Source organism: Salvia splendens, chromosome 10 (genome assembly GCF_004379255.2).
Source record: "Salvia splendens isolate huo1 chromosome 10, SspV2, whole genome shotgun sequence".
NCBI lineage: Eukaryota > Viridiplantae > Streptophyta > Magnoliopsida > Lamiales > Lamiaceae > Salvia > Salvia splendens.
The window spans coordinates 3,336,719-3,358,948 of NC_056041.1; the positions used below are offsets into that span (position 1 = coordinate 3,336,719).

General features: G+C 39.7%; 3 protein-coding genes and 1 long non-coding RNA gene across 7 annotated transcripts; all 4 read left to right on the forward strand.

The window, feature by feature from the left end:
• The first annotated feature begins 8,001 nt into the window (after positions 1-8,001).
• LOC121752491 (exocyst complex component EXO70A1-like) lies at positions 8,002-10,905 on the forward strand. Its single transcript, XM_042147595.1, has one exon. It carries the CDS (start codon positions 8,555-8,557, stop codon positions 10,574-10,576), a length of 2,022 nt encoding a protein of 673 aa, XP_042003529.1. The 5' UTR covers positions 8,002-8,554; the 3' UTR covers positions 10,577-10,905.
• Positions 10,906-11,896: 991 nt separating this feature from the next.
• LOC121752475 lies at positions 11,897-15,593 on the forward strand. Of its 3 annotated transcripts, XM_042147572.1 has the most exons (8): positions 11,897-12,061; positions 12,140-12,335; positions 12,589-12,675; positions 13,190-13,579; positions 13,950-14,106; positions 14,282-15,052; positions 15,121-15,257; positions 15,323-15,593. In XM_042147572.1, the coding sequence occupies exons 1-7, from the start codon at positions 11,994-11,996 to the stop codon at positions 15,234-15,236; spliced, it is 1,785 nt and encodes a 594-aa protein (XP_042003506.1). In that variant the 5' UTR covers positions 11,897-11,993; the 3' UTR covers positions 15,237-15,257; positions 15,323-15,593. The 3 variants fall into 3 exon arrangements, with proteins under 3 accessions (XP_042003506.1, XP_042003505.1, XP_042003507.1); XM_042147571.1 differs by having other exon boundaries at positions 15,121-15,593; XM_042147573.1 differs by having other exon boundaries at positions 15,124-15,593.
• Positions 15,594-16,248: 655 nt separating this feature from the next.
• LOC121752476 lies at positions 16,249-19,286 on the forward strand. 2 transcript variants are annotated; one of them, XR_006040314.1, is made up of 4 exons: positions 16,249-17,664; positions 17,734-17,836; positions 17,978-18,129; positions 18,215-19,286. It is a non-coding gene; the product is annotated as an uncharacterized LOC121752476 (long non-coding RNA). The 2 variants fall into 2 exon arrangements; XR_006040313.1 differs by having other exon boundaries at positions 17,751-17,836.
• A 377-nt stretch (positions 19,287-19,663) lies between these two features.
• LOC121750700 (putative peptidyl-tRNA hydrolase PTRHD1) lies at positions 19,664-21,221 on the forward strand. Its single transcript, XM_042145283.1, has 2 exons — positions 19,664-20,060; positions 20,977-21,221. Exons 1-2 carry the CDS (start codon positions 19,722-19,724, stop codon positions 21,157-21,159), a joined length of 522 nt encoding a protein of 173 aa, XP_042001217.1. The 5' UTR covers positions 19,664-19,721; the 3' UTR covers positions 21,160-21,221.
• Positions 21,222-22,230: the final 1,009 nt, after the last annotated feature.

Genomic DNA, 22,230 nt, shown 5'->3' on the forward strand with positions numbered 1-22,230 from the left:
AGTTGATGTTTGTCCTCGGTCTTATGAAGTGAACTCTTCTTTGACCGGACTCGTCTTTGGTCTGATGAAATAAACATCTTTGACCGGACTCGTCTTTGGTCTGATGAAATAAACATCTTTGACCGGACTCGTCTTTGGTCTGATGAAATAAACATCTTTGACCGGACTCGTCTTTGGTCTGATGAAATAAACATCTTTGACCGGACTCGTCTTTGGGTTGATGAAATAAACATCTTTGACCGGACTCGTCTTTGGTCTGATGAAATAAACATCTTTGACCGGACTCGTCTTTGGTCTGATGAAATAAACATCTTTGACCGGACTCGTCTTTGGTCTGATGAAATAAACATCTTTGACCGGACTCGTCTTTGGTCTGATGAAATAAACATCTTTGACCGGACTCGTCTTTGGTCTGATGAAATAAACATCTTTGACCGGACTCGTCTTTGGTCTGATGAAATAAACATCTTTGACCGGACTCGTCTTTGGTCTGATGAAATAAACATCTTTGACCGGACTCGTCTTTGGTCTGATGAAATAAACATCTTTGACCGGACTCGTCTTTGGTCTGATGAAATAAACATCTTTGACCGGACTAAGCTTGTGTCCTAATTTGGCGAGTTTTATCGCTCGGATCGGACTTTCCGTTGTCCTAATTTGGGGATCGGACTTTCCCTTGTCCTAATTCGGCGAGTTTTATCGCGTGGATCGGACTTTCCCTTGTCCTAATTCAGGCAAGTTTTATCGCGAGAATCGGACTTTCGTTGCAGTTCGTTTCAGACGAAGTGCTTGATTCTTAAGCTGAATTGCGGTCTTGTATCCTCTTTAGAAGCTTGGACTTCACAATCGTTGGCTTATTGCAGTTCGTTTCAGACGAACTGCTTGTTTAAGCTGAATTGTGGCCTTGTATCTTCTTTAGAAGCTTTGACTTCACAATCGTTGGCTTATTGCAGCTCGTTTCAGACGAACTGCTTGTTTAAGCTGAATTGTGGTCTTGTATCCTCTTTAGAAGCTTTGACTCACAATCGTTGGCTTATTGCAGCTCGTTTCAGACGAACTGCTTGTTTAAGCTGAATTGTGGTCTTGTATCCTCTTTAGAAGCTTTGACTCACAATCGTTGGCTTGTATATGTTCTAAGAAGGGGATCAGCCTTTGAAGAACAAGATACCTCAGTAACATTTGTAAGAGACGACACGCACAGAGATAGACAAAACACACAGACAAAACGCACAGAGACAAACAAAGACCAAGCAAACCAAATAAAGCACATTGACCGAACAGGACTCAAGACTGACTGACCGGACTGTCTCTTACAAATGGAACTTCTTGAGGTTGGAAATGTGCCATGTTCGGGGTACCTGTTCTCCTGATATGTGAGCCAATTTGTAAGACCCTTTGCCGAGGACTTCTGACACCCGATACGGACCTTCCCATGTGGGTTCGAGCTTGCCCAGCTTTTCTGCTCGGCTTACTTCGTTGTTTCTCAAGACGAGATCTCCCACTTGAAATTGCAGCTTCTTCACCCTTTGGTTGTAATACCGGGCTACTTGCTCCTTGTACTTGGCTGCTTTTATGCATGCCAATTCTCTTCTTTCTTCGGCAAGATCTAGCTCGGCTCTCAGTCCGTCGTCATTCATTTCTGCTGAGAAATTTAGAGTTCGGGGACTGGGTATGCCGATCTCCACCGGAATCACGGCTTCAGTGCCGTACACAAGACTGTACGGAGTTTCACCGTTGGAGGTTGTGGGTGTAGTTCGATAGGACCATAGGACTTGAGGGAGATTTTCTACCCATTGTCCTTTGGCTTGTTCTAACCGAGCTTTTAACCCTTTCACCAGGATACGATTTGTTACCTCCGTTTGTCCGTTTGCTTGTGGATGAGAGACCGAAGTGAACCGCTGTTGAATATTCAGCTCTTGGCACCAATTCTTGAACGTCTTGTCGGTGAACTGAGTCCCGTTATCCGAGATGAGGATGTGGGGTATGCCAAATCGGCACACTATGTTCTTCCAGACGAAGTCCAATGCCTTTGAGCTCGTTATCGTAGCTAATGGTTCAGCCTCCACCCACTTCGTGAAGTAGTCCACGGCAACGATAAGGAATTTCATTTGCCGAGGAGCTTGAGGAAGTGGTCCCACTATGTCTATGCCCCATTGCATGAAAGGCCAAGGGCTTTGCATAGTGTATAGATCGGTCTGCGGCATCCTTGGGACATTTGCATGAATTTGGCACTTCGTACACTTCTTGACGAGCTGCACTGCCTCTTGTACCATGGTTGGCCAATAATATCCCCATCTCAGAACTTTTTTAGCTAAAGCTCTGGCTCCGATGTGGCTACCGCACGATCCTTCATGAACTTCTCTGAGGATGTAGTCCGTCTCTTCTGGCCCTACGCACCGTAATAACGGCTGGAGGTAAGACTTTCTAAAGAGGACTCCTTCATGAAGTTCGTACCGAAGTGCTCGGCACGTGATCTTCCGAGCTTCTCTCTTATCCTCGGGCAATTGTCCTTGATCCAGATACTGCAAGATCGGCGTCATCCAGTTCGGCGAGCTGGATACTGAATGTACCTCGGCTTCATCAATGCTTCGATGCATTAATTCTTCCGCCTTTGAGCTCGGATCTGAGGCCAACTTACTTAAGGTATCTGCTCGGCTATTTTCCGCTCTGGGAATGCGGATTATCCGAAAATAGGAGAAACTTCGGCTGATGCTTTGCGCTTTGTCCAAATACTTCTTCATTCTCTCGTCACGAGCTTCACTTGTACCCAACATGTGATTCACTATGACTTGTGAATCACAATGGACTTTGAGAGATTTGACGAGCAGACTTTGCGCTAACTGGAGTCCGGCCAGGACGGCTTCGTACTCGGCTTCATTATTAGTAGTGGGGAATAGGAACCGAAGTGAGTAGGTTACCTCGAGTCCGTCGGGAGCGACAAGTAAAATACCAGCTCCACTTCCCATCTTGTTTGAAGCTCCATCTACGAATCCGCTCCAGCAATCCGGCGGCTCTTCTTCGGATTCCAAGGGCTGTGCTAGTTCGGCATTGGCAGAATTTTTCTGTTCGGCAATGACAGGGATTGCTTGATCGAACTTGGCTTCTGCAAGAAAATCTGCCAAGGCTTGTCCCTTGATGGCTTTCCGAGGTAGGTACTCGATTGAGTGTTCTCCCAGCTCTATGGCCCATTTGGCGATTCTGCCTGATGCTTCTGGCTTGGTCAAAACTTGCCGAAGAGGCAGATCGGTTAAGACGCATACCTTGTGAGCATAGAAGTATGGCCGCAGTCTCCTTGCTGCATTTACTAACGCCAGAGCAATTTTTTCCAGAGGTTGATACCTTGTTTCTGGACCTCTTAATGCTCGGCTTGTAAAGTAGATGGGAAACTGCTTTAGGCCTTCTTCTCGTACAAGCACCGCGCTAATGGTTTGATCGGATGCCGCTAAGTATAAGGAAATCACTTCGGCATCTGTTGGAGCAGAGAGAATTGGAAGCTCGGCTAAATAACTTTTGAGCTCGTCAAAAGCCTTTTTCTGCTCTATGACTTTAGAGATGTTTTAGTCTTCTCGGCAGGGAGAGCGTCAATAGTTAGGATTACTCCATCATATTGCGGCTCGTTATCGTCTTCGGGATCCCGTTGCCTTTTCGGATCCTGAGGAGCGCAGTTCGCACCTCCCTGCTTTTTGTTCCTTTTCGGCTGCTTGCTTTGGTATTTTTTTAACGTCCCTACTTTCACAAGGGCATCAATACTTGCAGCCAAATGTCGGCACTCCTCGGTATCGTGACCGTAGTCTTGATGGAAGGAGCAATATTGATCCTGAGGTCGGCGCGCGGCCGATTTCGTCATCCGCCTTGGTTTTTCGAACATATCGGAATGTAGTTCGAAAATTTCCGCTCTTGACTTGTTTAAGGGTACGAACTGAGCGGGCGGCTTCTCAGGATTGAGACGTGGTCCCAATCTGCCTTGTACCGGTGCCCTTTGAATTCTTTCAAAAGGAGTTCGGCGAGGAAGCCTCTGATCGCTATGATCGGGCTTCTTTTCGTCTCCTCTAGATGAGCTGTCTAAAGACCGTTTTCGACGGTCTGCCTCATCGGCACGGGAGAACTGGTCCGCAATGTCCCACATCTCTTGAGCTGTTTGCGGACTGCATTCCACGAGCTTTCTGTAGAGAGCTCCGGGCAGGATTCCATTTTGGAATGCCGAAATGACAAGTAGATCGTTGAGATCATCTACTTGTAGGCATTCCTTGTGGAATCTCGTCATGAAGTTGCTGATCTTTTTGTCGCAACCTTGACGTATAGAAAGCAGCTGAGCCGAAGTGATCCGGGCTTCCGCTTTCTGAAAGAACCTCCTGTGGAAAGCATCCATTAGATCTCGGTAGGATCTAATGCTGCCTTGAGGAAGGCTGTCGAACCACCTTCTGGCGTTCCCGATGAGCAGCTCGGGGAACAGCTTGCACATATGGACCTCATTGAGACCCTGGTTCGCCATGTTATACTGATAGCGTCCCAGGAAGTCATGAGGATCCACCAACCCGTCATAAGTCATTGACGGTGTCCGGTAGTTCCGCGGCAAAGGAGTTCGGGTGATATCGTCCGAGAACGGAGTCTTTAATGCTCCGTACATGGCGAACCCGACATCTCTTCGGTACGGAGGAGATGGAGTTCTCCTGTGGTTCCGGTACCGAGGAGGAACAGGAACATGTCGGGGTTGAGGATTCTTTCTCCTGGAAGACACGTCACTACTGCGGTAGTGACTTTCATGTCTGGATGAGGAAGGAGAATCCACCGTTTTCGTCTTCGGCTCTTGGCTCTTTTGCAGGAAGGCTAAGAACTCATCCTGCTTCTCAGCCAAGAACAGCTTGACAGCCTCATTCAAATCGGGCTGCTGGGAAGACTCGGTGCGATCTCTCCTGGAGTGGCTTGTTCCTTCTTCGTGAGAACCGGAGGTAGATGTCTCCCGAGGCCGTTTTTCAGACCTGCGAGCTGGACTAGCTTCCTCACGGTTATCACGAACGGTATTACGGGTAGTGTGTGATCTGGTATGCATTTTTTTGGGGTGGAAAAAGGTGTCAAAAATTCGCTTTATCACAAATTTGGTTCTCTGTTTCCCACAGACGGCGCCAGTGATGAATCCGCGAATTTTCGATGGTGATGAATGCTGGAAAATGCAGATCACGACACAGAGATTTTACGTGGTTCGATTTACTGAGGTAAATCTACGTCCACGGGAAGAAAAGAGGGCAGAGTTGTATTGCTTGATCTGTTTTCTACAGCTTACAATACAGACTTGCTATTTGATCTTTTATCTCTAGAGAGCTTAACAGAACTTAACCCTATCTATCTGATCTAGGTTCTATTTATACATTGAACCAAGATCGTGGCATGCAGCCATTTACTAGGTAGTGGATGTCGTGGAGATCGTGGCGATCTTGCATGGGTCCACTATCCTGCATGAGTTAATGACTGCTTGACACCACTAAATAGATCGTGGGTGTAGTGGAGGTGGAAATCCTGCATGAGTCCACTATCTCCTAGTTCGGTCGAATACTGAGACCGAACTGCTGAATTATTGCCGAGCAGCTTTTGCCGATCTGAGAGTAGAGCTTGATGCCGACCTGAGAGCAGAGTTTGATTGGTTGGCTTTTACCGAGCTGTAGGCTGGGGCCGAACTCTTTGGTTGTGCCGAACTGAACTCTTTTGTCATGCCGGACTGATACTCTTTAGTCATGCCGAACTGATACTCTTTCTTGGGCTTTAGGCTGATGGGCTTTACTGCTGTTGGGCTTGTTTAGTACGTACTCCATCAGTGTGTATATTGTCAAGTCTTTGTGCGCACAACTATGATAATTGACTCAAATGATCATACTCTAAAATTGATTGATTCAAAGTAAAATTCATCCCACGCCATTGTTTAAATATAATTTACTTTCGAGATACCAAAATAGTACTGCTACTCCATTGAAAATCTCTGATTAATTAGCTAACATCTAGAAGGCTTGTTGAAAATCTCTGATTAAAACGTGATTTTTGTGTTGATGCAATTTATAATTTTTTTTTTTTTTAATTTTTTTATAAATTGACTGGTCTAACTTGAACACATTTCGCCTATGAAAATAGAAAATAAAACCATTTTGTACTAAGAAATATTCGGACATTGTGAAATTAATAAAAAAATATATACCAACATGCATCGTTGTTTATTTATAGCAAAATGCACAGGCTATTTTTTTTAGTATCTTTATCACGTATTTCTTTCATTATTGAAGGTAACTGGGGTTTCTCAGTGAATAAATTAAATGATTGGATTATGATAAAAAAAATAGAGGATTATATTTGTATTTAGGAAAAAATAACTTTACATGTCATAAAAAAATGGGCTTCTTTGACAGGGTCAATTAAAGGGCCGGGCCCAGGGGTTTGCTTATGAGTTTTAAAATTGGGCCGTTTAGTTAGTTTCCTGGCACAATTTCGTATTTAACGTGCTTTGATTTGAGAAATTTAGAATTTAAGATAAAATGAATTGATAAATATAATATTTTATACATCTGGAAAATATTTTATACTAGTTTTTTATTATTTTTGGACGTCTTACTAGATGTACTTTTTATTTTTTAGACATCTTTTATTCATATTTACTTTTATTAACAAAACAAAATTAAAATAAAGTGGAGTCTTTTCTTGCGCCTCTGCCACAGATTAAATAAGACGTATTTTTTGGGACGTGTCAGACGTAAAACATTTTTCTTTATAGCAATAATGAACTCTCTTCTCACTAATTTTACTTTATTTGTTATATTATTCTTTAGATAAATCAATACTTATTTTTCGTTCGAAAAATAAGTTAATTGAGAGAAATAAGCTAAATTAACATTTTTAATGATGACCATTCTTAACTAGAAAGCTTGTGTTTAGCAGCCACGATCAAGTTCAGATTATTCATTTCAAAATGACCAAACTATAATCATTTCAAAATATCTTACTATAAGAATCTCTAAAAAGATCAGAAGAGAATAATTGTCGCATGATAAGAGATAAAAGTGGTGTTTGGCTACTCACAGGTTTAAGACCACAAGTTACTATTTAAAAACTAGGACCATAAGATTTGAAGTAAATAAAGGTGATGAAAATTCTAGGATGACACATGGGCCCCATATTATATTGTAAAATGTAAATAAAAAAGAGATAAAAAAAATTATAGCAACCATAATTATATTGTAAAATGTAAATAAAAAAGAGAACGAAAAAAAATCATAACTCATAAAAAATGTACATAGATGTTATAGTATGTCGTAGTAATGTATCTGTCCATTATTAAGAGTCTTGGTTTACTATTTTAGTTCGTTCATCATTAGGAGTTTCAGTTAACTATTTCAATAAATGGTAAGTAAACTTTATATTTTACGAACTCATACCACTAACATTTTATTATACAGGGTGGACTATGCAAATGATCCTTAAACTTTGCGTTTTGCACGCTAATAGTTCCCGGACTTTAAAAATATCATGGGTGGTCATTGGATTAAGGTGTAATCACATTCGTAGTACATTTTTACTATGCAGTACCTAGATATCACATTTTTATGAAAGTAAAAAATGCTCTCCATGTCTCAGAGGTATTTTTGGTGCAAAATTGTGAAATAGTACTAAGAATATGATTACACCTTAGTCTAGAGAGTATCCATGAAGGTCCAAAGATTATTGATGTGTCAAACACAAAATTCAGGGACCAATTACGTAGTTCAATCTATTGTAAAATCATATATATGAAATTTTGTCTCATATTTTATTAACGTTTTCTATTCATTTTTCCTATATTTCATAAAATACTTTATGTTTCATAAAATACGTGATGAACTTAAATGGAACTAAAAACGGATGGATGAATTTTACAGGTTAAATAAAAGTATTAATACTATTCACTTTTAAATGACGAGAAAAGTGGTTTAATAAAAGCGACGCAGACAAATAAAAAAAAAAGAAAAACAAAAAAGGGGAAAACAGAGAGAAAAGATGCAAACAAACAAAACAAGAAAAGGCAAATACACTGTCAAGCACTCAAGCATAGCACGATCCGTTGGATTTGCGAGACAATCTGCCGAAAGCCCTCTTCTTTTCCCGTTCCCAATTTAGGGTTCTCTCTCTTCCCCTCAAACGTTTCTGTTTGTTTCAGGACGGAGGTACACTCACTTCTATTCCCCTTTCCATTTCCCAGCGACTCACTCGATCTATTTTCGCTCCTTTTTTGCTCAAACAAGTAAAAATCCGTTCAAATTCATATATGTCTGGAGAAAAAGTTTTGATTTTTAGTTGAGGGTTTATGTTTGTTCAGCTCGGGGGTGATTAGTTCTTGATTTTATGGTGCACCACCAATGGGAGTTGAGTTCTACAAGAATCCAGATTAGTTGCTCTGTTCTTTGTTTAAATCTGCGTGAATTAGCTAATAATTAGTGAATAATTATTTTATAAGTGTTTCCAAAAACAATAGTTTGTTTTTTAGCTTTTTGGGGATAATTAGTTGGTTTATTAGTTTGTAAATTGTGTATGATTGGTTATGGATAAAGGGATTGAAAATTTGATATCTGCTAGAAAGTTGTTGAAAGCCAATGTGGAGAAGTCTAAGGCCTTAGGTTTGTCTTTGGAAAAGGCTGGACCTAGGCTAAATGAGATTAATCAAAGATTACCAACGTTGGAGGTGGCTATCCGGCCTATTCGGGCTCAACGGGATGCCCTTAGCACCGTTGGTGGCCACATTAATCGAGCTGTGGTTCCAGCAGCTGCTGTTCTAAAGGTTTTTGATGCCATTCATGGGCTTGAGAAGTCGTTGTCCGATGCCCAACACAATCTTCAGGGGTATTTGGGCGTTCTCAAACGCCTTGAAGAGGCATTGAGGTTCTTGGGAGATCATTGTGGGATGGCAATACAATGGTTGGGTGATATAGTGGAGTATTTGGAGGATCATAAGGTGGCAGATGATTGGTATATCTCGGGTTTGAAGAAGGCTCTGGATAGCCTTAGGAGATTGGAGGTAGGGGAGGAGAAGGGCCGTCTTGATGGGGGGCTGTACGTGGTTGCAGTGAATAGGTTGGAGATTGAGTTTAGGCGGCTGCTGACAGAAAACAGTGTTCCATTGCCAATGTCGTCTCAGTCTTTGCCTGGTGAACAAGCCTGCATTGCTCCATCACCGTTGCCGGTGGCTGTCATTCATAAGTTACAAGCTATATTAAGGAGATTGATCACTGATGGCAGGCTTGAGAACTGTGTGTCTATTTATATTGAGGTGCGGAGTTCAAATGTCCGGGCTAGTTTGCAGGCGCTTAATTTGGATTATCTTGAGATATCTGTCTCGGAGTTTAATGATGTGGCGAGTATTGAGGTGTATATAGCTCAGTGGGGCAAGCATCTTGAATTTGCTGTGAAACACCTCTTTGAGGCAGAGTATAAACTATGCAATGATGTTTTTGAAAGGATGGGGTTGGATGTTTGGAAGAGCTGTTTTGCTAAGATAGCTGCTCAGGCTGGATTTCTCGCCTTCCTGCAGTTTGGAAAGACGGTTACGGAAAGCAAGAAGGATCCGATCAAGATGTTGAAGCTTCTTGACATCTTTGATTCGTTGAGCAAGCTTAGATTGGATTTTAATAAACTCTTTGGTGGAGCTCCCTGTGCTGACATTCAGAATCTGACTCGGGATCTTATCAAGAGGCTGATTGAAGGCGCGTGCGAGATTTTCTGGGAGCTTCTGGTTCAGGTCGAGCTGCAGAGACAGACGCCTCCGCCTCCTGATTGTAGTATCCCTAGAGTGGTGACTTTCATCACTGATTACTGCAATAAGCTTCTTGGCGATGATTATAAGCCGATCCTCACACAAGCCCTAGTCATCGAGAGAAGCTGGAAGCACGAAAAGTTCCAAGAACGGATCCTTATTAATGAGCTCTTAAACTTGGTTAAAGCCATCGAGCACAACTTGGAGACTTGGTCGAAGGGTTATGAAGATCCTGCCTCGTCATACCTGTTCCTGATGAACAACCACTGGCATCTGTACAAGTATTTGAAAGACACGAAGCTTGGTGTCCTGCTCGGGGATTCTTGGTTGAGGGATCACGAGCAGGGCACGGGGTATTATTCCACCGTGTACTTGCGCGAGAGCTGGGGCAAGCTCCCGGCTCTTTTGAGCCGGGAGGGGTTGATCTTGTTCTCTGGCGGGCGTGCCACTGCTCGTAACTTGGTGAAACAGAGGTTGAAAACTTTCAACGAGGCATTTGACGAGATGTACAAGAAGCAGGCAAGCTGGATCGTAGCAGATAAGGATTTGAGGGACAAGACGCGCAATGTCATAGTTCAGACGATCGTGCCTGTTTACCGGAGCTACATGCAGAACTACGGCCCTTTGGTGGAGCAAGACCAGAGCGCGAGCAAGTACGCGAAATACACGGTGCAATCGATCGAGAAGATGTTCGATTCTCTGTTCCTTCCGAGACCTTTGAAACAGGGGAGCAGTTTCAAGGCGAGGCGTATGAGTGGGAAGTTCAACAATGCCGTTGTGGATCAGTATAAGACTTCTCCGGTCACTGTATAGCTGCCTTGCTCCGTTTAGACGAATAACGGAGGTCGTGGCCGTGGTCGATGATGTTTTTGACAGGATGAGCATCTTGTAGATGCTGCTGCTGCTTGGGGTTTTAGAGGGAAATTTTATGTTAAGTCTACTCATTCATGACTTGTCTCTATTTTGCAATTTTTAATTAATATTTATGTGTATTGTAGCTGTCTGCGCTATTATTTCGGACAAGTTTGTTTAGAAGTTTGACAACTTTGATTCTTCGTTAGCAAAGAACGAAGACTGTGACAAATTATGTGCTGCAAATAAGTGTACTATATGGAATGAGGAATTATAATTATTTATTGATCTCCCTGTTTTTATTATGAAGATTTTTTAATATGGAGTATTAAGATAAGTATGACTCTATTAACCTCAAAACAAGAGAAAAAGAGCATGAGACTCTCTGAGTTTATTTTTAAAGAGGATTTGCTAAATAACAATTTTTTAACATTTTCTGTTTTTTTTCTTCAAATTTTAATATTTTAATCAAAATATAACAATTTTGAGTTTTTCTAATTATTACTCCAATTAATTATTCCAGCTTACTATGTACGTCTTCGGTTTAGTGGCAAAATGTGATAAATCTATCTAATAATACTTCATTTACTTTTTTTCAATCTATTTCTCTTACATTAAAATTAGTGTTATTTTAAAAGTTGCTATTTTTAAAAGACGAATGCACTATGTTAGCCTACGAATACACGAACTTTTGATATTTTTTTTATTTTCATTATGACAAAAAGAGTATTACTATGATTTGCCACTAGAATTTACCTATATAAATAAATTGGATTTTAGTTTAAAAATAAATAAATAATTAGATTTTAATTTAAACAATTATACCAATTGGAATAAAATTTACCTATATAAAATCATATATTCACATGACTTGCACAATACTAGTTAATAAAAAAATCCAAAAAATTCAAAATTAATGTGTTTAACAGATCAATTTCTTAAATTCCGTGCATAAAAAGAAAATGCCCCAACTACATTGGGGGAGTAATAATTAACATTTTTCTCACTCTTGCTTTACTACTCAATTTCTTACTTTATTTTCTCTATGATATTCATTTTCTACCATTCCCTTTACTTTTTTTCCTCTTACATTTTCATCTATTTGTTTAATATAATAAATATTCATTTCTTAATCGCTAAAAAATTCCACCGAAATGGAGAGAATAAATCACAATCCTCGGACAATATAAACAAATCATTTTGACTTGCACAAATTAGTTATAGAGAATAAAAAAAAGAAGCTTAAATATCTAATAAATCTAACAATATAACAAATCTTCCCCCGTTTGTCTCTCCCTCTAAAACCTCCATTCTCTCTCTTCTACTACATTTTATACCACTCTGACTGAAGAAAGCAAATACTAACACCTTTTCTTCGATGGTGGACAAATCGAAGGGGAATAAGAGCACTATCAGCGAAGATGACATGTCTGCCGTCTTGCAGAGGTAACATATTGTTTCGTAACGTTACTAACAGTTTTTCGATTTCTATGTCCGTATTTTATTCCGTATGTTTACGATTAGATACTCCTTGAATACGGTCCTCGCTTTGCTGCAAGAGGTGGATCAAGCCGCCGCCGGAGTGAAGATTAACTGGCGCGACGTGGTGAAGAATTCCGCCACCGGTATTTCCGGCGCGCGGGAGTACCAAATGCTGTGGCGCCACCTCACTTACGGCGAACCCCTAATTGATCATCTCGACAACGATTCTGAGCCCCTCGTCAGTCAACTCTTCTCATTTTTTATCTATTTATTCAATTTGTAAATTGTGTGCAATTTGTTGCTGCTTACTTGTTTTAATGGTGGTTTTTTTACTGAATGAAAATCAATTAGTACTACTTTTCTTATGTATGAAGATTATGCAATCCCTGAAACTTGTTAGAAGGGGGAATTTCATATTAAGTGTATTCTTCACACTCTTACATCTAAAAGATGGCAGTTCTGAGTCTAGCTTTTGTATCTTGTGATTCTAGGATGATGACAGTGATTTAGAGCATGAGGTGGAGCCTTTGCCCGCTGTCGGACGCGAAGCTTCGGTGGAAGCTGCAGCATGTGTTAACGTACGTCCATACAGTGGTATCCCTGTGTTTTGAAAAATATACAAACCAACCATTTGATGAATGTGTTTTTGACATGATGATTACTCACACAATGAAGTCTTTGATATTGGGATTAAGACATATTCACAATTTAGTTGATTTGATTTTATGTGTTTTGACATGATAATTATGGAGTGTCTGTTGCATGTTACTCAGTGATGGACTATAGAACACTAGTTTGCTTTCTAGTAATTATTTGGAAAAATACTATGCTGATTATACCCTCCATTATGAAATTGGTGTCTTGTTGTAGTTAATAGTTATGCTATTCATCACTAAATTATTAGATCCTGTTTGGCCTCGATGTGGTTGTTGTTGGATTAGACGCAAGTCTCATACATTATCTATATGGCCCTAAAACTCGAGCAAATCTCATAAGTTTGATATTGTGTTGGTTTATTGATCTTTTGATGGGCATCAAACTCAAACATATCGTTATTATATTTGTTCTAATTTGTAAATTCTTTTGGTACAGGTTTTAATTGCTTCTGGCTATCCAAATAATTCCCAGCTCCCAAACAACTCAACTATTGAGGCTCCATTGACTATTAATGTACCTAACACAAAGGCTGTGTGTGCATCTTCAGATGACTCACATCTTTCGGATATAATAAGGGGGACGAAAAATGTTACAATCTCTGTTTCTGTACAAAAACAACCACTGTCTTCAGGAGTAAGTGGTGAAAAAAGGCCTAATAATGAGGTAGCAGAAGTGAACCCGCCTTCTCGAAAAAGACGGAGGAGTTGGACTTTGGAAGATGACGCAAAACTCACTGCTTCTGTACAAAATCATGGCGAACGAAATTGGGAAAATATTGCCAGATGTGATTTTAAAAATGACAGAACAGCATCAGAGCTATCTCACGTATCCCATCTTGTTTGTTTTTATGTTTTATGCATCATAACTTCTATCCACTCTAGAGAGCATCAAGTGATTGTCAAATGTTTTTCCTTTTATGCTATTTGTCAATCAGAACCTCTTCGTTAGTATTGGTTTCTTGTTTGGCAATTTAACTATTCTGTCACTAACCGGTGCATTCTTTTTTAGTGTTATCTGTAATGTATATTAGATGAATATCTTTTGTTGCTGAATTTATGGAGGATGATGGATTTCAGTTGGTATTTGTTGATATTGATTAGGTCTCCTTGTTTGATCAATAAATAGTTGCATGCCACTCGTAATTGTGCACAAAATGTTATGTTGCTGAGCTATGGAATGAAATGGACTTGTGCAGAGGTGGTACATTCTCAGGAAAAAGCAAGGCAACACAAAGGGTGGTACCAGCTCACAACCTCCTGAAACTCAACTCGCGGCTGCACATCGAGCCATGAACCTAGCTATAGATAGGCCTATGAGCGACAACTTAAAGTCTGTTTCCCACAAGGCTGCTGGTAATCTTCTATATATGTGTATTTAGCAACTGCTTCGAGCTGTACACTGCCAAGTGATTATCCATTAGAAATCACTCTTTGGATTGTTGGTACATAGTAGGAAAGATGCCTTGATAATATGTAACGTTTAGTACATTTCGATTAGTACACCTCATAACTCTCTTTTTTCTTGCAGCTGGAATAAAAGTTCAGCATCAACCTCCAAAAGCCTCTGCATCACCAGCAGATCAACCATTTCCAAGAGTAGGGCCTTCAAAACCTCAGATGCTGGCTAGTCGGCCTTCTGTGAATCCAATATCTGACACGGACTCAATGATCAAAGCTGCTGCAGTTGCTGCTGGGGCTCGCATAGCTACTCCTACAGATGCTTCTTCACTAATTGAGGCTGCACGATCTCAAAATGTTGTGCATATCACAACCGGAAGCATTGGCCATCAACTGCCGAGTAATGTGCATTTCATTCGTAATGGTCTTGCAAAAGCACCGATTTCCACTTACTCTGCTCCTAAACCAAACATATTAGAAACTGGGGAAGGTAAGCCAGCACAAAGTCGCTCTACAAAACCCGCAGCATCAGCAGCTCTTAGTCCCACTGGAGCTGTCCCAGTGTCGAATGCAATATCTGTAAAGGAAAGTGCTGCAGTGCCTGCATTGCCCAATCCATCTGCTAAACTTCCTGTAACTGCGGTTGATGTAGTCATATCTACATCAGGTAATGAGAAAAAAGAGCTTGGTAAAAGCAATCAACGTGCTGATCAGGCCGGAGTCTCTGGTTGTCTTCCAGTGGAACAAGAACCTGAAGTAGTTGGAAACAGTCAACCTTCCTCTTCTGGTAATGCACTGCAAGAAAACATATGGGGAGATAAAGCTTCTGTTTCCGTGTCTGACCCAGTCAGTCAAGCGACAGATGATGGAATAGCTTTACCTTCTTTAGAAGTAGAACAAGGTAAATTATGAATGTCTAGACCTACAGTTGATTATAGGACTGCAAAAATGATAGCATTGATTCTGCAGCAGGTAAAACAAATATTGACAGCCAATTGACAAGCGAAGTAACTGCTGAGAATACGAGTATAAATGAAACAAGTGAAGATTTACCCAGCACAAGCAAGAATGGCGCTGCCATATGAAGCATGCAGCTGCTGGATAAAGTAATCTTCACTTCACTAACTTCGTTTTGAGCCTTAATTTCCTGATTTGTAGTAAATTACTGCAGAGGAAGTTCATTGCAGTCTGGATACTGATATTTCAAAGTATTTTTGAGAAGAAAAATGCGACAGAGATTGTTGATGGAATGACGCTCAAGTACTGCACAACTAACTTGCAACGAAAGAGTCTTGAAGTCCGTTTATAGGGCAAGTGTTTTTACCTTTTTTACATGAATTCCTTCGTGGAAGGAAACATGTAACATTAGTAAATATGAACGTTGTCTCTGTGCATGCTGGATTTTGGGGACCTTTCATTTGATATTTATTTCTTTTTGAGTAGTTTGATGATGATCTTGTTGATTAAATTCGAAGGTGAATTCTTATTTCTTGTCCAGTAAAGAAATTTTGGAAGAGTTTTAGGCCTTTTGCCTTTCCTGTGAACATCTAGTCCTACTCTGTTCCACTCCAAATTTATTTGGCCTAAGAGCATTCACAATAGCGCCTAGCGCACTGCCTAGCCGAGCGCCGGCGCTAGGCGGTGCGCTAGGCGATCTATTGCAGCCGCCTAGCGGATTTCGCGAAAAAAAACCGTCTAGCGCTCGGCGGTTCCGCGGCGCTAGGCAGTGCGCTAGGCGATCCGCTAGGCGCTATTGCAGCGTCCGGATCGCCTAGCGCACCGCCTAGGGTTTATGATCTTGTTACATTTTTTTCTGTATTTTGATCGTCGTAGTTTCGATATATCTTTTGGTTTAGGGTTTATGGGTTCAATTGATTGGTTTAGATTTTTACTACTTATATTTTAATTTTAACCTATTCGTGTTTGATATTGATATTGGGTACTTCAAATTCGACTTCATAAATTAAGTTGAAGCCTAGAAATAGTTATTGATGCAATTACTAGGTAGTATTAAGTGAGTTTATATTAGTTTAGAACTTAGATGGTGATGAAGATGTGTGAGAAAACTAATGTTAGCATCAATGTCATCATTTTTAACTTGGTAGAGTGAGGGTACAATGAAGATGAGGTTCTGATGGGCTTGATGTTGCTCGTTCCTTGGATTTGAAACAGGAGTGTTATGTGTTATCTTCCGATCTCCGACGACAACTATGAGGAGTCTGAGCTCTTTGTTATGAATTTATGGTTATGAATTTATGATGACCTCAAGGGGCCTATTTTTTATGTTGGTTGTGCAAAATACATGATGTAGCATGACCACTTCTAGTGACTGTTGGGTAATTGCTCTATACTTTAATTACTCTGTCGTATGCGCTATGCTTTATATTATGTACTAGTACTACTACTAATGAAGTGAAATATAGTGCCATCTATTAATGCTAAGATCAATGAGGATGCTTATGTTTTACTGTCTGAACACATCACATAACACTGATGGTTGCTGCTCACCTAGAACATGGTTTAAATTTCTAGATTTTGCAAAAGTTGCGAAATGAAAAATCATATCGTAAACTTGGTCTCTCTGCATGATAATTGTATTATTAGTCATTTTCCAATTCGAAAGGAAAGGCAAGTATAGAGTTGTGTCACTGTGTGGCTGTTTATGGAGTACTTAATATGTGGTATGTTAGTACATTGCTTTTTTTTTCAGAATACAGTCCCATATCTGTCCTTGTCTCAAAATTATAGTCCACCTTCTGTAATTTAGTAAAAGTGGGAAAATGTGTAAACATGGTCTCCCTGCATTATGATTGTGTTATATTAGTAATTTTCCAATTATATGTCATATTCAAAAAGGAAAGACGAGTATAGAGTTGTGTGGCTGCTTATACTTGATAGGGGTTATGTTAGCTATAGTAGTTTTATACACTCCTTGTTCACAGAATACATCCCATATTTTTTTCTGTCTCAAATGTATAACTTACCTTTTTTTGTAAATTAACACAAAGTTATCTTTTCTGTAATTTACCACTATTTAATGTTTCAGAAATAAATAATTTTTTATTTTAAGAGCATCAATGAGGAAATGACACGCTGTATATGTCCATTTTCCGTTACTCGTACTAAATGCATTTTCCCAATATGTAAGAAAGGAAAGTTGACATAATTCTGGGGTGGGCATTTTGGCCATTTGCATCCGATAATAACAAAGCTGGCGAGACATTTGTTCCAATTCTGATCCATGCACAACCTGCGCATGACTCGTTACTACTCCGCTTGTTTGTTAAGCAATTTTGCAATAGATTCGGCCAATTCACCATCAGCTGTCATGCTCGAGATGTGCATAAATACCACCGCTTCCTCCTCCATTTCATACTCAATAGATTGGAGCTCTTGTATTAACGGAGTTTCTTCTGTTCTCTTATGGAGTAGTTCTTTTATTTTGAGTAGAGTTGTAGTACTTGTTTGGGTTATTCTCATAGTCACTGATGAACTACTCAGGAGAGTTTACAGGTTCAACCTTGCTCACCTTTGAATTTACTGATTTTATTTGTTATTGTTGGTGAATTTGACAAAAAACAGGCTTGTTGCCAAGACAGAAAATGGGGAGATCCGAGCCTGCTATGAACAAGAAACAGAGATTGATTATGTCACAAACAAAATACTCACAAGAACTCGTTAACAGGTATGAAATACTGCATATCTTCAATTCCTGTTGTTCTGTTGTAGTGAAGGGAGGGAGGATGCCTCAGGCCTTATTTCAGTGCTTGGGTCTCAACTAATATGATGATTCCAGTACTTAAAAAGTATTTCACTTTTTTTGCAGAATGGTACTACCCATTCATTACGATGTCCGAACCTCATTTAACAATTCATTACTACGTGAAAAGTTCATTCGTGACCTGGATGAAAAAAGGTCCGGAAGATTCGTAAGATTTATCGAAATTTGGAGTGACAAGCTGCTCCTCTCCTCGACTTGTTAAGTTTCAATACTTCAATTTACTTACAACCTGTGCTGGTGAATGATTCAACAATACCTTACCCATTCCAATCATCCTTTCAGGAATAGATCCGGTGCACCTGCCATTTCTTACGTCTGAAAGGGAATGCCAAAGAGGGCCTCAACCTAGAAGACTGCTCAATGCGCAGAAACTTCTTTGGGGATGGTTTGAAGGTCACCACCACAAGCATGTGAGGCGTATAGTCCGGATATATTGCTGCTTTCATTTCTTTCTGCAGGCACAGAGGGAGCCCTCAGACGATCTCTCCCCTTGGAAAGAGATGATATTCTTTTGAATATCTATGTTTAATGAGACTTAACATAACAGTCTAACACAATTATATTGTTTATGCACTATTTGGAGACTTTGGTTTACAGAAATAGCGGTTGCTTCGAGTGATAGCTTAAATAGATAGAAATAAGAGACACTGAGAGCATCCATAGCGGGACGGATGTCCCGACGGACTTCCCAAAAACACATCCTGCCACGTCAGAAGGACCTCCCACTGCACTGCCACGTCATAAGGACATCCCACTGCACAATGACGGACATCCCGACGGACATCCACAATAATAAAAATTCATAAATTTACCAAATTAAACAATTTACTGAATTAAATAAAAATTCACAAATTCTTAATTTGCCGGCGTACGTCATCAGCACCCGCACCACTACCACTAGCCATTTTGGATATACTAAAAGAAACGTAGAGAGAGAGAAACTCGTTAAAACAAGTGGTGCGAATGAAATGAAGTTTAACAAGCCGTATATATAGAGTTTTTTTATAAAAAAAATTTAAAAATCGGGACGTCCGCCGGTCAGCCGGTCGCTCGCCTAATGACGGACGTCCTGCACGCCGGTCCGACGTCCACCGGGACGTCCGCAGCTGCGGATGCTCTGAGTAGATTGAATAATTTGAACTTGTTTGATCAGGTAATTTTTTGAATACTCAGGTTTTATATATTTTTTATTATTGTAGTTGAGTTGTATTCTATTTTTAGTTATTTATTGTATCCAATTCACTTTCCTTTATAAAAAATCAAAATATTTAATTTTTTTACTTTATTGTGTCATCTTCTTTACTTTTTCTTAATAATCTATTGATTGAGTTCAAAATTGGACCACTATATTTGTCCGAAAAAAACTTTTGGTCCTATACTTCAAGTGTTTGATCCATATTTAATTTAATAGTTTCCGTCAAAAAAGTTGAATGTGAACAACATTTTGACTATATTAATGAATTGAATATCATTCTAATTATAAAAAGTTAAGAAATACATATATTTTTAAAATATTCAAATATTAAAGCAAAATACACAAAAGAATAGTCTTCTCTTTTTAATTTGAATACAGTTAAGTTCATAACATATCATTACTAGTATCATGTATTAGTGCATACAACTTTTGTTGTTTTATGGTCCAAATAATTTTATACTTTAAAATATATTTAATTGATTAATTTGAGGTGAAATTCAAATAAAATAATACTACTATGAGAATGAAGTGATGAAATCCATGAAGCGAATATTATTCCAATTTCCCTAACTTTTCTATTCCAGAGAGGGAAAAATGGCTTTCTCGATAAGGCCCCATTTCCCTCTATTAAAACCGTGTTTTCACACCCGGACAGCTAAAATCACTCAAAAGAGCACCGTCTTTCTCCGCTCCCCCGTTCGAATGGAGTCATCTTCGTCGGCCTCCGCGAACGCACCGGCGGAATCCGCCGCCACCACCCAGGACACGGTGGTGCAGTACGTCGTGCTGCGGAGGGACCTAATCGACACGTGGCCGCTGGGGAGCGTGGTAACACAGGGCTGCCATGCCTCCGTCGCCGCGATTTGGACTCACAAGGATGATCCAGACACTCTCTACTACTGCTCTCCTCCAAATCTCGATTCTATGCACAAGGTTACTAGTTTGCGATTCAATTATCCAATTGTTATTGATGCCGATGCTAATAATTCCTTAATTGATGCTTCGCCTTGGTTAATTTCGCCCTATGCTAGATTAGTAGAGAAGTCAGTTTATTTTGCTGAAGATTCACGACATTGAATGTGTGTTGTTTGCTTTCTAGTTTGTAGTTTGGTGGAGAGCAGCATTTGAGTTGATGAGAATAACTGGTTACTGGATCTTGAGGAGTTAATCAATTGACTTGATATTATTTGAAAGTAATCTAATGGTTCTAATTTCTTTTCGAGTAATAGTTAGAAAATTATAGTGGAGACAAAGAAATTCTGCAGTTTGGATAGTGAGGCTATTAAAAGCTTCACTAGATAGGGAAGCTGGTGTTCGGTTATTGATGCACGGATTCATGTTGTAGAGAAAGGGGGAGGGTTAGGGCAGGGGTCTCCAGGTTTTGTCATAACTAACTATATATTGTAATTGGATAGGTAATTAGGGATTTTAATATACCTTGTACGGAGTAAAATGTTTATGAGTTTCGGTTTGAAGGAACTGGTAAGACTGAGAGCAGTGTGTGTGCTCCGGTTCACAGATGTAGACGTACATACGCCTAGGAGCTTGATGGAGTTCAGGATTCATGGTGGAGTCAGTGTACTCATTATTAATTGCACATTGATATGCAGTATATTCCTTCTCGATCAGACAGACTTGCTAAGTAAACTACTCATTGTCTAATACTCCTACTACAAAGAGTTCTTGATTTGAAACAAAACTTAATACTACATTAATGTATTAGATGTATACTACTCTGTTACTCGAGCAAAGGAACAAAGACTGGCATTGTCATTTTCGTATCCAACTTCATCTTGAGCAATGTTAGTATCATCTTTTGTTAACCTCACTTTTGTTTGTGTAAATGCAGGTCACTCTTGAAGTAAAGGGTGAAACTCAGTTATTAAACTTGTCGGAGAAGCTAAAAGCCAGTGGCGTCGCTCATAAGTTGTGGATAGAACAACCTGAGAACTTTGCTACTTGCCTCGCTACAAAGCCTTGCCCGAAATCCACTGTATCATCATTTTTCAAAAAGCTTAAGCTCTGTAAGTGATGAGACCCAGAAATTCACTGCTTTTTTTATTAATGAATTCAGATGAGTTTCTTGCTTACTTATATCGAGCTATCACTTGAATTTTTGTTGCAAGAGTCCCATTATTGTTGTTGTCAAGGGTAATAGCTTAGTTATTATTATTAAATAAATAGGAAGCCATTTTCCATCCTTACAGAAAAAATAGATGATTATATTTGCCTCTAAACTGTTAATTGGGTAATCCAGATAATAATCCCGTCCACAAAACAAACCATCTGTAATTCTATCAAATCTTCGAAATACTAACATTAAATCAGTTAATGAGGAGATGGTGAAAAACTGTAGTAGATTATAGTTATACGAGTACTATTTGGTTAATTGTTCATATGTATGTGCGATGAATTAAAGAAGTTGTTTCTTGTTGTAGTCTTGTAATCTATATTTGTAGACTAATTCATGCAAATTTTTGAACAATGAAAACTACTAACAATTCCAAGCATGAGCAATATAAACATACAGAAAAACAATAATCACGCATTTCTAAAAAAACATAATTAAATAAAATATACAAGTATACCAATAATTTTACAATATCCATATATAAAAATTCCCCAGTCCCAAAAGGAAACCGGTAGTACTACTAAATGTTACTCCCTATAACTGACAAAAGAAAAAGGGGCAATGAAGAGCAACTGGGAACATGGTTATTGGGCGACCAAACGCCTTGAACAGATTGAGCAGTATAATTTGCGCTTGGTTTTGAAATAGAGCGGCACGAAGCAGAATCTCCAGTTGCTCTGCACATCCAAAGCCTGCACCATTCCGCCGCAGTAGGGACACGCTCCGGGCGCCGCCTGCCGCCCAATCACCCTCTCATCTTCGTCGCACACGAACACCAGGCACATTGATGGATCCGCGAATTTCTGATGTTAGTAATTGCTGGTAGAGAATGAAAATTACGACACAGAGAATTTACGTGGTTCGATTTACTGAAGTAAATCTACGTCCACGGGAAGAAGGGAGGGCAAGATTGTATTGCTTGATCTGTTTTCTACAGCTTACAAATACAAACTTGCTATTTGCTATTTTATC

What these genes read in the sequence shown, in the direction of transcription:
- LOC121752491 (XM_042147595.1), top strand. Translation starts at nt 8,555, where the DNA reads ATGGATAAAGGGATTGAAAATTTGATATCTGCTAGAAAGTTGTTGAAA.
- LOC121750700 (XM_042145283.1), top strand. Translation starts at nt 19,722, where the DNA reads ATGGCTTTCTCGATAAGGCCCCATTTCCCTCTATTAAAACCGTGTTTT. An exon ending in ATCTCGATTCTATGCACAAG is followed by an intron (nt 20,061 to 20,976) that starts GTTACTAGTTTG and finishes GTGTAAATGCAG; the next exon opens with GTCACTCTTGAAGTAAAGGG.
- LOC121752475 (XM_042147571.1), top strand. Translation starts at nt 11,994, where the DNA reads ATGGTGGACAAATCGAAGGGGAATAAGAGCACTATCAGCGAAGATGAC. An exon ending in AAGCTGCAGCATGTGTTAAC is followed by an intron (nt 12,676 to 13,189) that starts GTACGTCCATAC and finishes CTTTTGGTACAG; the next exon opens with GTTTTAATTGCTTCTGGCTA. An exon ending in TTCTTTAGAAGTAGAACAAG is followed by an intron (nt 15,053 to 15,120) that starts GTAAATTATGAA and finishes TTGATTCTGCAG; the next exon opens with CAGGTAAAACAAATATTGAC.